General features: G+C 41.7%; 1 protein-coding gene across 2 annotated transcripts in view; it reads left to right on the top strand.

Annotated features, from left to right (window-relative positions):
* The window catches only part of AMPH (amphiphysin), a 119,519-nt gene that overhangs the window by 89,260 nt on the left and 11,374 nt on the right, over positions 1–18,885 (top strand). For both annotated transcript variants that reach the window (XM_019509073.1, XM_019509072.1), the window contains 4 exons: positions 4,598–4,660; positions 9,721–9,888; positions 10,970–11,236; positions 13,451–13,552. In XM_019509073.1, coding sequence (XP_019364618.1) covers positions 4,598–4,660; positions 9,721–9,888; positions 10,970–11,236; positions 13,451–13,552 — 600 coding nt within the window. The remainder of the gene's footprint in view (positions 1–4,597; positions 4,661–9,720; positions 9,889–10,969; positions 11,237–13,450; positions 13,553–18,885) is intronic.

Here is an 18,885-nt window from a genome sequence, read left to right as displayed (position 1 = left end):
CGGTAATCTTCCATCAGGCGATCGGGGCTCCTCCTGGCCTCCTGTCTGTGACTTCTTCAGTTTTCACAATATGACATCCTAACCATGCGTGAAGAGTGTTAAGTAGGCTGTTCTTAGACACTTAATGCTGATGAAGATTTCCTTATGTTTCTGTATCCATTTTTCATCATGATTATTATGATTATGATATAGCTATTATCATTTACTTGCTGATCTCTATTCCTTACATGTTTAAAAGTTTCAGTCACCAAATCACAGGTCAGAATCACCACAGCATGACTTTCAATAAATGAATCATACCTATGTCAAGAACATAACATAATCAAAGTGAATTATTCTCAGATCACCAAGTGCCTGAAAATTGCTTATCCAAAATATTTAGAGAATATTTACTAACTGTCCAGTCAGAAATCCACAGTGGTTCTTGAATGATTTGCAAACAGAAAAAAGGCTAAATTGTTGTGTACTTTTTTACCTGGTGAATAATTTTGATTAGCTCTGAGAAGCTAGCTCAGAATAGGTATAACAGGATAGATGTAATAAGCCTTGCATTCATATTAGTAAGTTTTATTTATATACTTATTTATAAGAGCATATTTTCTAAAGGCCAAACCTTGAAGTATTTATTTTTAATGCAGGCATAATTTTCACTAAAACAAGAAATGGTTTCTTTTTGCCTGATGTTTTCTGCAGTGTCAGAAACATGAATACTTTTCCTCCTTTATTTTTCTTCCACAACAAATTTAATGTTGGGATTAGAAGGAAACTTCCTTTTTTCCATTTGTTTCAGAATCTCTCTGTCCTTCTTATAGTATCCTACTGCGTGAGTGCTATACAGGAACTTATTTCATGCTCCTCTCCTTGCCCTTTTGTGGCTGCAAATGCCACAAAACAACTTTTAGTTTTTATTTGTTGTTGGCAACAACTGCTTCATTATGTATTGTCTCTTTGTTTTTCCTTTTTTTTTGTGGGGAAAGAGGTGGTTGGCATATATGCGTGTAGAAGATGTACTTTTCTCCAGCAGGGCTCAAAAGACTAAGCATTAGGGAAAGTAGAAGCATCTTTAGCTTTTTGTAATACAAGAGGGGCAAGCTGAGCATTAATACAGCTATTTGGACACAGTGCTGTCATCATTTCTATGTATTGCCCAAAAGAGGTAGGTTACTATTGATATATCACTATTGCTGCTATAAGACAACTGGAAGGAACAACCTGAGGAGAACAATTTCACCACTGTAAGGACATCAACACTTGCACTAGTGTACACACCTGCTGAATACTGCTGTCAAGTATGGGGGTGTAGTAGCCACACCAGCAAAGTTGATGTTATTCTGAATTCAATGAGAACAGTAATGGGCTGTAAAACATATATCCTGTTGGTACTATCAGAGACATTACCTCCCCATCTAAGAAGACAGAAGCCAACTCTTGGCCTCACTCAACGCACCCAGCAAAACCAAAAGCACCTGCTTCATGAAATCTTAGAGCAACCAGTACATAAGCGACTGAAGTCCAGAAACTTATTTAGATGGGAGGCATGGGTACTGTTGCAACAGTGTGGCGGTAGGAGTGGCACCCTTTGGGCACTTGAACAATACCACAAAAAGTAGGATGAGACTTAGTTTCACCTCAAGCACTTCATAAACAAACCAAACACCCTATGCACTTGGGTATGAGCTCCCCTGTGACTTATCGATTAAAGAAAACAGGATTGCTCTGGAGCTGGACACTTTAACGCTATACTCTGTAAGATTGGCTTAAAGGACAGACCAATATGTGAGTGTAGTGATGCACTACAGGCTGCTGACTACCTCCTTACATGTCAGCACACCCAGGATGAGGACCTGGCAAGTGTTAACAATAAAGCAGTTGTGTGGCTCCACCACATTAATGATGTGTTGAGGGGGGAATGAAGTATACAAAAGAAGAACCCCCAAAATAGATGTAGAATAATATGTTAAAAAACTGCGTAATGCATGAGCCATTGAGGTCTTCCTTCTTCTGATTTAAAATATTCTTTTTACCATAAGAATTTTTCACATTCAGATTTTGACTTCTTATTGTTTGGGCATATCACAGGGCAAATGAACCTATCTTTTTGCATATGTGGGGAGGATAAGCAGTAGTTTAGCCACTCTGTTCACAGTGGACCCAGCATTGGTATTAAAACTGTGCAGATGGTAACCAAACTGGAAAACAGCTAGGAAATATTTGCCCAGTGGAAGTCTGGGAGAACTGTTCTCCCCATCTGTTTTCCAACAGCACTTTTTTTTTCCCCCGTGCATACCACCAAATAATATAGAAGTATTTTATGTTCAATATATTCTTGTCCATCTTGGAAAAAAAGCAAACAGGATCAGGAATGAAGGGAACAATACAGTATATGAACATGAATAAGCCATGCTATATCCATTCCTTAACATCTTACATGTTAGCTATACTCTCTTAATGTTTATTAGAGCTATTAATAGATCATTAAGACTAAAAAAGACTTTCCAATGCCTCAAAACTAATGCCAGCAATCTTTTCCCCCATTCAACTAGTCCAAGACTAACACATTTTATTTTCTTTGCTCTGCTCAGAGCTCCATCCAGAGAAGTTCCTTGCAAGCACTGAATGAGTACAGCATATATTGAGTCACATTTTGAGGGTCCCTAATTGTGGTTGTATCAACTTATAGACACAATATCTGGCTCTCATATGCCTGACTCTCCCTGATTTGAAGATGCAATAAGGAAGGGAGACACTGAGAGACACCAAAGCATGAACAGTGCTGCTTGCCTCCCTGCTGCAGAATACTGCAGTTTGATTTTGGTTTCATTAATAAAGAAAAGGGGTCAAGTACAACAAAGTCGGGTCTCTAGATGAGTGCAGAATGATATGTAGAGTTGTCACTTCTGAAGTTAAGTTGACCTGGGAAATTTATATGCTGATATAAATTTAAAAGGTTCCAAGTCCATAAATAGGGAGAGGACTACTCAGCCAAAGTGTCAGTTTGAAACATGGCTTTTATGATCAAGAGAAAAGAAATCTATTATAGTCTACTCAAAAGAAAATTATATTTGACTTTTGTGTGTGGACATTGTGCATGAAATTATCATTTTTATGATCAGTATTTGTCCGTATGTTCGTACACCCTAAATTCTCCCTCAAACCAAGTGTGAAAATGTAAAATACAAACCAGTAGGTTTGGTAGCTTCAAAGGAGAATTAATAATAATAAAAAAGGTTATATAACACTATAATTTTAACAGGATAAAGCTGTGAGAGGTTTCCATAGTAACGCTGCTGACAGCAATTGACTTGCCCTGGCATCTGGACATGTTTAGGGCTTATGATGTGACTGCAGGCAATACTAGGAGATTAGATTAGAAACAAGCATGATTGATATGAAGTTCTGAAATAACGCAGCATCCCTTTATTAAAAAAGAAATACCCAGCCATTTCAAAAGAAGCCTGTGAAATTTTGGGGCAACAGTTACAGGCTTGTGAAGGCAGTTAACCACAGTCCGGTCCACATTAGCGCTTGTAACTATTTTGAGACAGAGATATAGCTCAGCGTGACTCTCCGTTCATGTCACGCTGGTTCTTTACAGCCGTCTTCTGAAAGCACACGAAAAAACTGCTAACAATATGTAACCTATGTAAGGGTTTCTTCCAGCATAGCTGGCTTTTGGGGAAAAAAATCTGTCCACAGTGGACCCCGCATTAGTATTAAAACTGTGCACATGGTAACCAAATTGGAAAATGGCCAGGAAATATTTGTCCAGTGGAAGTCTGGGAGAACTGTTCTGCTCATCTGGTTTCCAACAGCACTTTTTCCCCTCCTATAGAGTATTAGGTGCTATTTGTTCTGTAAAAAAATAACAAGTCTGGGAAGCCAAGACAGCAATCTGTTTACACAATTAAAAACAAATTCACCCGAGACCTTTTTGTATACATCTGAGGCCCTTATTCACCAAAGTATAAGCTTTAGGCACTGCTTAAAAAGTACTGAATCAGAACCTTGACTAGTAGCTTAATGAGGGAAAACAATGCTTTCTGTATCGCAACCTCTTTTTTTTTTTGCATAGTACCTTTAAAAGTGAAGGTATCAAAATGTTGAGGGTACACATAAAAAAACCTACCATTATTGAGAAGTCCCACGAGTAGCATTCAAGTGTAACATTTTGTTAGGTCTCAGAGGTAGGAGGGAGTCATGGAAATAATTAGATATAGCTGTGAGAGAAGCCTGAGATTCTTATAATCCAAAGAATCAGTGGTGGTCTGGGTTATGTACTTATCAAAAACTGTTCAAGGGTAGCGCTGATGGGAAAAACACGTTAACATTTGAAAGAAAACTAGTTAGTTTCATAGGTTTTAAACTATGAAGCTTTTGTTTTTCCACCCATGATGATGAGTTGCTGAAGCTATATCATAATAAGAATGGCTTGTTTTCCAAATAATATCTGAACACGTTTCCATATGTTATGCCATTGGATTCCAGCCATTCATGTCATTTCCTCTAGCACACATCCTTCTTCCTTTAAGTGAATACCAATTTTTCAGTTGCTAAAACTTTTACACGAGTGTTATGACCATATTTTCTTTTTATACAGGACAGTGTTGAGGCAGTGGATAAGGAGACAACTGAAATTGCTGAGAAAGAGAAAGAGAGTGAGGTGCGTATGAACAGCCTCAGGAAGGTGTCCATTCTTTAATATCTTAAGAAAAGGATTGCAAAATTGTTTTTGTTGTTTCCATATGATCCATATGTGGGCCAATAGCATGTGATTTTGACTTGCAGCATTTGTGGTTTTAACAACAAAACATCTTTCAATTCAGCAGGGACCTGTTTCAGGACATACTTTTTGCAGTGTATGCCATCATAAATATTTTAGGACAGTGAATAATGCAGCTGTGTAGTAGAAGGTGGTATAATGTTATTTCTATTGACATTTAGAGTGAGCAGAAAATATGCTGCTATGGAGTCTGTGGATTTGTTTCTTTGAGCTCCTACCCTGGTTGAAAATAGCTTTCATTCATCATGCTATTGTCCTGGCATGCTATGCACTGAACTGCAACAAGAATTGAAAAATAATTATGTTGCAGCTTTATTTTGTAAAGCACAAATTGGGCATTAAATTAGATATAGTTAAAATCAAATTAAAAACAACTCAAAAGCTCAATGAGATATTGAATTTTTCTTTAGTCTAGAAGAGGATTCCTGGACTAATGCCTGTATTTTGGGTGACAAGGCTTGTCCCTTATGGGTGACAAGACTTGTACTTCTTATTCTGGATCTTTGCCTATTAAAGTGTAATCTTGAAAATATGTTCAAAAATATATCCAAGTAGCACAAGAGGGAGTTCAGGCTTACTCCCTGTGAATTAAATTCAGAAATAGGAAGCAGGGCTTGAAAAGGAGGGTGTACCTCTCCATTACTACTCAGTTTGGGTTTAAACCTCCAACAGGTTGACCACCTCTCTTTTTATAAAAATATGACCTCTGATATTAAAATATTTGCTAAAAGATCATATTCAGCACTGACTCTAGGTTTAGTCTGCTATAACTCCCATGTCTCGGATTCTTGGTAACAGTGGTGTAAATTCAGATTAAATCTACTAGAGTTAGTAAAACTTTTCAGAATTTATTTCAAGGATAAAATGTGGTTATTTGCTTTACTAAATTTTAATACTGGCTGTGAATAGAGCACAGCGCCCTGAAATGCCATGGTGATTTTTTCATTCAAAAAGAATGATGGGCCCACTTCATTACTGCATTCCTCTACCTTTACACCAAGACACCTGTATTGAAATTCAGTAGAATTACACAAACATAAAACCGGAATAATGCAGCAATAGCCTAATCATATGTCCCTAGTCTCAGGCTGGGGCAGTCTGCTCCTCCCTCCAACCCTCTTTCCCTGCCACTCTTCTGCATGCTCAGCTGTCTCTTGAGAGTGGAAGCCAGGGTGGGAGTGGGGAGGAGGGGGATTATTTGGAGTGCCGGGAAGTGGGAGAATCCCTTTATCAACACCTCTCCCAGGCATGTTACTGAAAGAGGAACAAAAAGCATTCAAATAATGGGATACCTAGGACAAGTGTTCAAAACAGAACTGTCTTAAAGAAAATGGGATGTGTGGTTAACCTAAATATCAATCAAGGTCTACCTGAGTGTTTGAAGAGTACCAAATACAGCTTCCTATGGTCATTTGGCTCATCTCTCCTGACCACTTCTCATCCAACACTGTACACCTAGGAAATCCTGAACTATTCCTAGCAGGCAAGGAGGGACTAGTTTTCTTATAATGTACTTGTTTCACAAGAGCCCTATCTAGTGTATATTTATAAGAAGCTCAGGCTCTTGTATGTGGTATATTCAGCCCTTATATATGCATAATTTTTAACTCTCAGATTTCAGGTTTGCTTAATACATGTGAACTGTCATGTAAAATCAAACCAGAAAGTCAGCCTAGTCTGATATACTGACTCCAGCAGAAGACAATACAAGATGCTTGATAAAAAGGGAGAGGCAACCTCCTCTTCACTTAACTGGCTGTGCATTGCTATATGTGGAAAATCTCTCTAGACCTGTAAAAGGAACTGATTTGTGCCCTCAAGCATGGATTTTATTTTCTTGTTGCTTTACATTAACTTGTTTAGCTGCTATTATAATCAATGTTCTTAACAGTTATCCAGTCCATGGGGCCTGATCATTACCTGTTGAAAGCTAGCATAATTCTGCTCAAGTCAGTAGGATCAGGTATCTAATGTTTATTTCATAGTCTTTCTCCAATAACCAGTTCCATTATCTCACTTGTACTCCACTATAATGAATTTGGTGGGGTTCAGAATCACTAAATTTGGTGGGGTTATTCCTCATTCAAACTGCTGTTGCTGAGAAGAGATTCTGACTTAGTATATTGAATGTCCTGGGTAAAGAAGCTTTTTCTGTTATTGCTTCCAAGAAATTCAACCTTTCATTTCTTTACATGCCCACTTCTTTTGCATTATGTGACCAGCAAAAATAAAAAGGCTCTTCCCAGAAGGTTTATGCAATTTAGGATTTTGTGGGCTGTTGTAAAATTCTTTATTTTGTATTACTTTTTCCTTGGGGGAGCAGATTTAGCAACAAGGTTTGTTGATCTTATGAAATAAAATAGCACATGTAAATGTCCAAGGGCCTCTGTGATTCACTGTAACTCATTAAGGTGAAATCCTGCTGCATTCAATGTGAGTCTTATTGTGGTCTTCACCAGGGCTGGAGTTTTGTCCTAAATGTTTTAATACTACTTCAAGATTTTGAGATTAAAGTTCAAAATGAGAGAGAGAAATTGATTCTTTTTCTGTTGCTTCCTTGGTCATCTTTGCAAAAAATGATGTTTCTTGTTCTAGCTTTCTATTGTTGTTGTAGTCCAAGTCACAAGAATGAGTTATTATACAGTTTTTGATATTTGATATGCATTCAGTGACTTACAACAACAGTCTGTAGGAGTTTGACCTTTCCAGTGTACTGTATTTAGAATTGATATATGTAAAACTATGAATCTCCTGTTGAATGGAATACAATGGGCTGCACAAATCCAATAAATAGGGAAGAAGTGTTGATCCTAACACATCAGATAGCAGGATCAATTTCTGTAGTATTTTGTTAGATGCATACTATATAAAATCAATCTGATGTGTACTTCCCTTTCCTTTCCTTTCCCCGGGTTTCTACAGCCATAGCTTATTTTAATCTCTTGAGTCAAGAGTGCTGAAATTGGTAGAGCTATGAATAGCAAGCCTGAAGGCTTCCCTCACAAATCACATGTGAAGATACTGAAGTTTGCTAGTATAATGTAATGCCACTTATGGCCACAGCAATGTATAGCTGATTTGGTATCAGGCATGGTTAAAGTTAGTCACTCTATAAACTCACAAAAAATCTTGTAGCTTTTCTTATCTTCTCAAAGAAAATTAAAAAGATTTGTTTATAAGTTCTTTAAACTACAAATGAATAGCAGGAGAAACCAAGGTAATGTCCATAAGCCCAGCAGCAATACAATAGCAGCCAAATCAGACTGATTCAGCAAAGTTCTGATTTGAAACAAGACCCCTCTATTAAAGGCAATTTAATTGATTGATGCAATGGTACTAAAGAAAGAAAATAATTTCCCCGCCAGCACCAACATAGTATAACCTTAGAAAGTCCATATTGCCAGTTGATTGGCTTTGGGCTATGAGTTTTGCTTTTTGCCATATACTCCCCAGCCCATGTTTCATCTGTAAAACAATGTGATCTATAAATATAAGATGAAATACAAATAGGGACTTCATAGAAGCCACTTTATTAGTTGCCTAGGACAGTATCAGATAACCATGGTGCCTGCTGAGAGTGAGTCACCAGCAGATTCTGTTGTCCATTATAGACTTCAGACATTCAGTGAGTTCCCTTTGTCATCTAAGGCAGATATTTAAAACAAGTTTATCCCCTTCCCCCACCTTGTAATTCCTAACCCTTAAGCATGTGGAAGGAGCAGTGTGATCAAAAGAAAAATGTTGTTTCAAGACCTCCATAGACTCTTTTCCTCCACTACCAAATTCCATTCAAAATCTAGCGTATGCCCAACAATGGGTAGAGAGGCTCAGATCACCTGGAATAAGGCCTGGGGTTGTTGCTATGAGCATGAAATCATGAGCAAGTCCAAAATACCTTTGTCTGAACTGATGCCAAAGGGTAGTCACCTCAATAAATGCAGCAAAGCAATAACCTGGGCAGCATCTGCACCAGGTTAAATAAAAGTTCAGGCTGGGCTCAATCCAGAGATGCAGTGGGAAGGACTCTGCAGCCTACTCTCCAGCACGTAACTCCACTCTATATTATACACACACTGAAATGAATCTGCTCTCAGAATAAAAATTCTCCTTCATCAAAAATCATGCAGACCAAGGCTATTTCCTCTATTGCCTCATGATAACCTGAGTACCCATCAGGAGACAGCTCGGTTAACAAAGAGCCAACCCAATGTTAATTATTTCTGCAACATGATTGGCTTCATCTAGTTTCAAATCCTAGGCAATAGAACTATTATTCACTTTCAGCTTTATATTAAGCTAAATGAACTAAAGAACAGGGTCTATGCTAATCAGTTCCCTAGACTCTTGAGATGAAACCCTAGGTGAGACCAATAGGGCTGATAATTGCCAAATTTCAATTACATTCTCCCTGCAAGGTTTCCAGCATGTGAGAGACTGAAATAACCAAGAAGCCTGTGGGAGTAATCTCTGCTGGATGAAGCCTTTCATATTCACCTGTAGCCTAGCTAAATTGGTGTACTTTTCTATCCAGCATTGAAAAATCTGAGTCAAATGCAAGCAAACCTTGTATATGACTTTCTGATCAAATGTTTTAGAAGTGCCCAGACCTAGGGAGCTTACAGCTGCCAGATTTTTGTATTATTTTTTGTTTTTTATCCCAACATAGCTGGAGATCCCATATTATCATTTGGATTTTAATATTTTCATATTTAATTTAACCTCGAGTGATATCAACTTCTATGTTACTCATCTCACAGGATGCTTTGTCATGGAAAATCCACCTGCAGGCATTTGTGAAGGAATAAAGTTTCCCTCAGAACGGTCAAAATCTATATCAAAGACCAGGCATAATTCTGTGGTGTGGCATCTGTGCAGTTGGTATGCAGCATATGCCCAGTATGGCTGAGATATGTGAATGGTTTGTTTCCTCTTGGTTGCAGATGGTTACTGTCACCAAGATTTCTGGCCCGGCTGAAGAAGCTGGTATAACTGTTGTAACAGAAGCTGATGAAGGTGCTGTTGCACCTGAACCTGAAATGGCTGGTGAAGGTGACAAAAAACCTCATAAAGAAGAAGAAGAAGAAGAAAAGGAAGCAGAAGTCTCTCAAGTAAGTTCTTTGGGGAGATGCTTTTTATAGCATTATCCAGAAAAACGGTTTATTTCTCCTGGTTTGGCCTATGACACGACACTTTCTTTACCCATAACGGACCCTGTTTTGTTGTAAGTAAAGCCAGAGTAACTCCATTGTTTTCAATGGCACCAGCTGGGAGCCTGACTCAGCATTCCCAGAATAATTTCAGATGATTTTCTAGTTCATAGACACACTTTCAAATGCATATCATATGCTGAATTAATCCTAAATGTAAGCAGAAGATATTTCATCCCATTAACTATAAATCTGGAGAGAAGTGGTTTGTCAAATATTGCTCATTCATGCTTCAAATGGAAATCTTAGCTATCTGCACTTTTCTTGTAATAAGTCAAAACAAGTGCTCTGGTGATCAGGGAGGACAGGTACCTGTAATTCTCACTGAAGCCAGTAGGAGTGGTGAGTGCTCAGTGGGAGTGATTGTCAGAGCCACAAATGCTAGCTAAGGCCTAGAGCTCCACTCCCATTTTTTGGGGTGGGGGAGGGGGCAGTGTTATATCACAGCTTGACAAAATCCTTTTTGAACTGAATTTTTTTAATCTGATGGTAATATTTGTAGTGGGGCTTAACATTTGCTCTCATTTATCATCATGCTAATCAGGAGTAAGTCTTTGGAATCCAGTGGATTTATAGTGGTGTAAAAACTTATGCAGGTGGATGTACAATGCCTAATTCTTACCAGGCTTTCATCACTGTTGCTACATTGGCTTTGATGGAGTTGATCCTGGTTTACAGCAATGTGATGGCCTGATCCAGGGTCCTCTAAAACCAATAGAAAGACTCTTTTAATTTCCATGGATACTAAACAGAGCCCTAGGTGAAACCAGAATTAGGTGCAGAGTATCTTGTATCATTTACTGTAACAAGTGTTCTTTGTCTTTTGTGGAAATACAGAGAATAGGCAAGAATGGAAACTAGGTAAATTATATTCCTATTTTCTACTTTGGATAGATGAGCAATTTAAATGAGTTAGGTTTTCATGCAATCTTTTAGGAAGGGGTTTTGTTCAAAAAGTTCTTTCAATTTTTTGTTTCCCCAGGAAAAAGTCAGCAGCATCCCTTCAGTAGTAATAGAGCCAGCATCAAACAATGAGGGGGAGGGAGAAGAACACGAAGTCATAATGAATGAGTCCAAAGATGTTGTGGAAGACATTAGCACTCAGGGCATTGAAAGTCATACCAGTGAAAATTCTGAAGTTGTAAGTGAGCAGAAAACCATTGAGGAAACCCAAACAACGCCTTCTCCAGAATTACCTGTATCGGTGGAGGATGCAGCCAGTGGAATGCCACCTGGATTTCTCTTTAAGGTTTACTTGAGTATTTATTCTTGCATTCTTTAAATATCCCTTTAAATCTAGCTTTCAGTAAAGTATATATACTTTAATTCAGCAGCACAGTCTTTTTAGGCTGTAGGGCTGCATTGTTAAATACCAAACATTTCAACCTGAGTTTTGTTTATATTAGGTTTTTTGTATTTTTCCTTTTTTTTAGTTTTTTACATAAGAGAGCTGGTGAAACACCAATGCAAGTAAAATGTGTGTTATGCATTCATATCCAGTTCTGGAGTTCAGTCAAATGTGCAACTGTATTCATCTAATAAACAACTAAATTATTTTAATATATTGAGATGAATTCAATGGCCTGCATTATACATTGAGTCATACTAGATGACCATAAAGGTCCCCTCCTGGCGCTAAAATCTGTCGCTAAAAACCTACTGAAATTGATGTCATTGTATTGTTGATTTCATTCTCTGAATGTATTTATTGTAAGAGTAGCTGATCATGCAGAAAAGCATCAGATTTCTAGAAGCAGTTAAAAGAAATTTAGCCTTCAGAGTTGGGTGGTAAGAACCTTCATGTTTCTTGGTTCTTTAGATTCTAATGATTTCTCATTTCAAAATTTGTACTAATAGAAAAACTCATTAAGGATAAATAAGCTTCTCCTATCTTATACTATAATTTGCATATTTCAGTTTAAGTAGTCCCATTGCAATCTATTGTTATAGTCAACAGATTTATTCATCTGTTCTCATATACAAATACTGTACATAATTTCAAAATAAAATGTAGGCAAGAAAGAGGTAGTTATCCATGTAAATCTGAAGTTAGGTAGAAGGTAGGACACGGTGGCACACTAAATACTAACTCATTCAGAAAATCATAAGCTTTTGTAGATGACAGCTTACTTCATCAGATGCTCTGTATAGCCTCACAGAAAGCCAGGGTACTAAATAGAAAGGACTAAATTTATGTAAATACTTTACCTAAGTATTTACTTAAATTCCTTTATTCCTTTTTGTTTGGTACTCCAGCTCTCTATGACTCCATTCATAATATCTGACAAAGTAAACTGCCAACTATGAAAGCTTGTGCCTTTCCAAACAAGTAAGTCTCCAAGGTGCAACCCTGTCCTGCCTTCTATATAGGTAAAAGTGAGACAAGTCACGAGACTCCGATTCAGATATGCTGGTAGTGTTTCTCTATGGTCTTATTTTTCACCACATTCTCTTGAGTAAAGGATAGAAACTAGGAGTTAGGTCTACCATCTAGTTATCTGAGGGCGCATCTACATGTGCACTTTACTGCCCAGTAGACTAATTACTGTACAGGAAAGCATCACCATCTGCATGTGTGCAGTGACTGGGCCAGGGTAGATTAATTTACAGTGCCATTGGATAGTCCTGTCAGACATGGGTACTATCCAACAGTGGAGTAAATTCATAGACATTAGGGCTGGAAGGGACCTCAGCAGATCATTGAGTCCATTCCCCCTGCCCCAGGATTAGTTTACTCAGGCTAAAATTTCACCAGAGCTTATTCAGTCACATTAATTGCATGTGTAGATGCATCCTGGCAGCACATTTTTCTTGGACTATTACAGTGTTGCCCTGGGACTAGTTACATTCAATGTAAGTCAAGTGTCTGAATTTAAAGATAGCACAAGTACATTATTGTGATTCTCAAAAGTCTGCCCAGTTTGCGTAAAAGAGATGTTGCAATCCTGCCTCCTTCACTCAGGCCAGCTTCTGTGGATGACAGTGGGGGATTTGCAAGAATAAGAGCTAAAGAAAGCAAGATTTGTCTGAGAGGCAGTTGTTACAGAATGGTACAGCTTCCCATGCCATCAAGGCCCTGACAGTTTGGTTTGATATGAAAGTGCTAGCTAGTGGTTGTAGAAACGATTGAATAGTAACACTTTTGTATTCTTCTTTACTTAATAGAAAAAAAACCTGATGGAAAAAAATATTCTTCTCTACTTAATAGAAAAAACTAATGGAACATAATAAAATACTGACATCAATGGATCTGTTAATATAGCATATACTCTTGAATTTTTAAAATGATCAGTTTCAATATAGTTTAATCCTATAGTTGTATGGTGGTGAGTATAGTATTGGTGAACATTGTTAATCTTAATTGCAAGAGGGGAAAAGATTTTTTTGTTGGGAGAGCTTGTTTCTGCTTTACTTTTCCTAGTACTCTAGATGATGCATGCATGTATTGTATTCTTTCCTTCAGGTTGAAGCTTTACATGATTTTGAGGCAGCTAATAATGATGAGCTTAATTTAAAACGAGGAGACGTAGTACTAGTAATCTCTTCTGACACCACAGCTGACCAGGTAAAACTGAAGAACCTTTTCTTTGATTGATTTTTCCTTTGTTTGTGATATTTCCACTACTCGTTTAAAATGTCATTATTAATAAAAAATATTAGGAGATTGAAATAATCTTCCTATTTAATTATCCCTTGAAGCTAAAAGGCAACATGGAATATGACCTGTAGGGCTGTGCAAAATTTTGGCAGCCATTTCATTTCAGAGGTGTTTCAGCACCCAAAACACTGAATCTGAAACGGAACAGAAGGCTCTGAAACATCTCCATAATTAAACGAAACCATCCACAACATTTCAGAAATGTTTTGGAAAATTTTGGAGTTTTGGACGCAGGCTTGCAGGAAAACAGAAACTCAGGAGAGGGAGGTGGGGGGAAGGACTGCTCTGATATTGACATCTGTAGCTGGCCAGTGTCTGCAATCTGTCCCTCAGGTCCCTTCCAATCCCAGTGCTCTGGGGGAGGGACAGAGAAAGAGCATATAAGGCTCCATATGAAGCCTTTCTGTCCCTTTTGTGAGCTGTCTCTCTGGAAGCAACAGCATATGAAAGGTACTGTGGCTGGCTGCAGCGACTGGTTTCTAGTCAGTCTCCTGCCAGTCTCTCTTTTTGGAAAGGATTGGACACAACTTTCCAACATATTACAGATACAAGATGTAGTAAGCAGATAGAAGATATAGTAAATAAAAGATATAGTAAAATAAGCAGATAGAAGAAGATGTAGTAAACACATAGATATAGTCAAAGAAGCAGATAGAAGAAGAAGATATAGTAAACACAAAGAAGATACTGCACTTGATCTGAGCCTTCAAGAGGCTGAGGATTACACACACACATTTTCCAGCACAGCAAACATTATGAAGCATGCTGGAAAGGCAGGTGCCAGGTCTTCTGGCAGGGGAACGAGAGTGGGCAGAGGAAGAGCTGTAAGTTCCACCCCCACAAACTTAGATGCACCCTCTTCCCTGGTGGGCATGGGGCTTCTGCTGCTAGTGGCAGCAAGGAGATGGGAGCAGTGTCTGCACCTGCCCCACCTCCAGTAACACCAGCAGTAATAATAACCCCCAGCACCACCAGCATACCGGCATGACTGTCTCCTCCAGCCAAATTTCAGTTCCCAGTGTGAGCCTCCCAGTGCCAGAGGAGGAGCTGAATATGGAACCAGGGGAGCTCAGTGCCATAGGCAGGGATATTCTGGGGAAGGAGCGGGAATCTGAGTTTGTGCTCCACACCTCTCATAGTTCCCCTAGAGCCAGGTCTCCTTCTCCAGAACACGCTGTAGAGGAGGTTGTGGGGGTAAGTGGCTCAGCTTCCCCTGTTGTTGTGGCTTTTCCTGCTGAAGAAGGGGATAAGGCAGGATCCCCACCCACACCCCAGAAGCGAGGGGGTAGTGTAGTATGGGATCATTTTGAAGTGGCAGAAGATCCCTAGTATCCTATCTGCCTGCACTGCTGATGGGAGACCAGCCAGGGCAAGGACAAGAAAAAGTTTAGTGCCATGGGGCTGCTGATGCATATCAGGAGGCACCACCCCTTGCCCTTGCTCCTCCTCTGCCTGGCACCAGTGGGAGCATGCCCAAAGGGAAGTTCCTCTCTCACTCCAAAGCTCCCATCCTCCAGAAGCAGAGGCAGACCACCCTGGATCAGTGGGGGAAAGGCAGAAGAAAAGGGGGGCGCGTTCCCAAGGCAAGTGAAGTCACCCAGAGCATTGGGGGGATGCTTGCTCTGGATGGACAGCGCTTCTCCTTAATTGAGCGGCCAGAGTTCAGGCAACTCATGGTGATCGTGACCCCATCATACCATGTGCCCTCATGCACCACCTTCAGCAGAACAGTGGTGCTCTTTCTATATGAGGCATCAGGGAGTACGTGAGGAGAGGTGCTGCACAAGACAGGTCTGCAGGTGGCCTTACACTTCACCTTGGACATATAGAGCTTCTGGGGTAGAGATCATATCTACCTCTCCCTCACAGGGCACTGGTGTGATCAATCAGGCCATCGGTGGGCTCTCCTTCAAGCGGAGGTGATGGATGAGCCACATGGCAAGGGAGATCATGGGGGCCATGAACTGCATGGTGTAGGGGTGGCTCGGGCAGGGTGAGCTCACCTATGGGTTCATGGTCACCAACAATGGGTCCAATAAGTTCTAGGTGGTCTGTGATGCCAACTTTTTTGGCATCCGCTGTATGGCACACAAGTTCCACCTCATAGTCAGGGATGCTTTGGAGGGGGACAGGGCTGCCGGTGATGGTGCCGTCACTACCATGACCAGCCAGCTCATGCCAAAATGCAGGAAGTTGGTGGGCTACTTCTACCAGAGCATCAAGAGGAGTGCAAGATGCTGTGGGAGAAACAGGCAGAGCTGAGCATCCAGCAGCACATCATACAGGATGTGGAGACTCGATGGAGCTCCACATACCTGATGCTCAAAAGGCTGGTCAAGCAACAGAAGGCCATCCATGAGATGGTCTTGCTCAGGGAGATTTGGATCAGTGGCCCCCTTAACAAAACAGAGTGGGATACCGTCTCCCAGATCTTGGTGGTCCTCAAGCCATTTCTTTGAGGCCACCAAAAGCCTGTTGGGGTCTGGAGTCACCAGACCCCAGCATGAGGCAGGTAGCGCCAAGGCCTCGGTGGCTACCTGTCTTGCCGAGGATGTGGAATCACTGCTCTGCAACCCCTCGGCCTACTGGGCAAGCTGCAGCCAGATGTGGCAGGATCTGGCCGTGGTTGCCCAGGAACACCTGTCCTGTCCGCCGAAAAGTGTTCCAAGCAAGAGGGTGTTCAGCATTGCTGGGGATGTTGTGATACCCCACCTCTTCTCCTTGGATCCCAGTTTGGTGGAGCGGCTAGTGTTCTTCAAGGTGGACCTCCCGCTGCTGGGGTTCCCCAACCTCCACGTGCAGACGGAGTGAATGCCACCCTCCTCACTCTGCACCTGTTTCCTTTTTTTATTTTTAAACCATTTAATGCCCCATCCTCAGAGCTGGAAGTGGCACTCACTGTATCACCAGCCAGCACGGAAAGAACATCTCCCTGCTGAGCTCCTGTTCCAGGATGAACTTGGATGTATGGGCTGGGGCTGTGGGTAAGGAAGAGGCCCCAGGTCCTGGGCATGACTAAAACTGCACCCTTCCAGGGTTGGGAGGCCTGGTGGGACTACCGGTGGCATGGCAGCCCACAAGAAATGCCAGGATCGCAAACCTCCTTGATGAAAGGTGGGTAGGAGGCATCTTATAACCTCCAGCCACCACACAAGTGCACAGTCCTGACTACAGAAAGCCCAGACCTGTAAGATCTTTGAGGCCTAAGGGGTTCCCCAAGCTCCATGTGCCTCCACACAACAGTGGAGTTGTGAGGCTCCAGGTGAGCTTAACTGCCTGGGATGCCATCTGCGAGGCATGGGCCACAGTGTTAGGGGAGGTATGAAGCTGTGGAATGGATGAATATCACCTCTAGACATCAGGGCCTAAATGGGTGGCCTCCCACCTGGGAAACATCTGAATCAGTTTTCCATCAAGGTGTGGCAGGAGAAAGAGGGGTGGGCAGTTGGCTCAGAAACAGGTGGGTGGGCTGGAATATCACCTGCACTGAGAAGACCCCCTGCTCTTCCTGGATGGAATGAATAGTGAAGAAACCAGAGGCAGGCACACAGTGCAGGCAAAAAAGCCAGTCAGTGAAAAGGTAAATTGAGGTCTTAAGGGGTGAGGAACTAGCTGGGTGGGGGGAGTGGAGGTAAGTGGAATATAGTAGGTAAACATGGAGAGGTACCTGAGGAGTCAGATGTTGGGCAGGTTATAGTGTGTCATAAATCCAATGTCTATATTGAGTCCACAAGTGTGTCTGTATCTAGGAGGTTGATGAAGTGAAGTTCATAGGCTCATTTGTGAAAAGTGGTTTGTAAATTCCTTTTGAGGATCAGGCCTGAGAGATTGGAGACAGAGTGGCTTCCTCACGAGAAATATGACCACACAGGTAGTTGGGTATTCTTGTCTGTAATAGATTGGATTAGTATGTTGGCAGGTTTTGTATTTCTTGTCATGGCATGGTCTGGATCCATAGAGTGTGTGTTGGGCTATAGGAAGTTGGCTTCTGGTGATGAGGTTAGCGAGGTTCGGTGCTTGTTTGAATTTACAAACCACTTTTCACAGAGGAGCCTATGAATTTCACTTCAGCATCCTCCTAGATACAGAAACTCGTGGACTCAATATAGACATTAGATTTATGACACACTGTAACAGGAGCAGGCAATTATTTCGGGCAGAAGGCCACAGCAGCAAACTCTGCCCAGCATGGCAAGTGGGGGGGCCATAGCTGCTGCTGCAGTGGCACAGCCCCAACAGGCGAGCCCAGAGCCAGCGCGGGGCCAGGTTACAAGCTGGTGCTGAGTGCCCCTTGCCTGCCCCCATGGCTGGTGCCCCATGCTGCAACCACTCGCAGCCTGCATGGGACTGCCTGTGCCTGCTCAGGACAGCCCTGCATGGGCTGCAAGCGGCTGCAGCAGGGAGTAGCAGCCATGGGTCATGGGAGGGGTCACTTTTCCCTGTGCGTTGCACCAGCTCCTTCCTTGCCCTCCCCACCCCTTGCCTGAGCTTCCAGTGCCGGGGAAGACATGTGGTGGGGCACTTCCAGGGCGGGCCTGGGCGGGCCCTGATGTTGCAGGAGCCCACCGAGTATTCCCCTGGGTCCTACTGCCCCTGATTCCTGTCATTTTTGACAGGAATCAAGGACAGATAAATTTTAATTTTCAAAATTTTTTTAGGGGCCCTGCGGGCCGGATAGAATGGCCTCACAGGCCAGATCTGGCCCGTGAGCCATATTTTGCCCACCCCTGCACTACAACCTGCCTGACATATGACACCCCAGGTGCTTCTCCACTTTTACTTGCTACATCACCATTCCCCTCCTTCCCTCCCTATCCTGTCTCTCATCCCTGATGCCTTAATTTACATTTTCACTGACCTACTTTCTTGTCTGCATTGAATGCCAGCCTCTGGCTTCTTCACTATTCATTCCATCCAGGAAGAGCACAGCGGGAGGGGGTGAAGTGTGCAAGGCATGGGCTTCAGTGTTAGGGGAGGTATGGAGCTGCAGAATGGATGTCACCCCAAGACACCTAAATTGGCAGCCACCTGCCTGGGAAACATCTGAATCAGTTTTCCATCAAGGCATGGCAGGAAAAAGAGGGGCAGGCAGTTGGCCCAGAAATAGGTGGGTGGGAAGAGATCTAACCGGCACTGGGAAGGCCCCCTGTTACAGGCTACCATCCCTGCTGCTTTGATCCTGCTGCAACTTAACACACACACACACACACACACACACACACACACACACACACACACAC

Source organism: Gavialis gangeticus, unplaced genomic scaffold (genome assembly GCF_001723915.1).
Source record: "Gavialis gangeticus isolate Ggan-Ray unplaced genomic scaffold, GavGan_comp1, whole genome shotgun sequence".
NCBI classification, from domain to species: Eukaryota; Metazoa; Chordata; order Crocodylia; family Gavialidae; genus Gavialis; species Gavialis gangeticus.
This window is presented reverse-complemented; position numbering and strand designations above follow the sequence as displayed.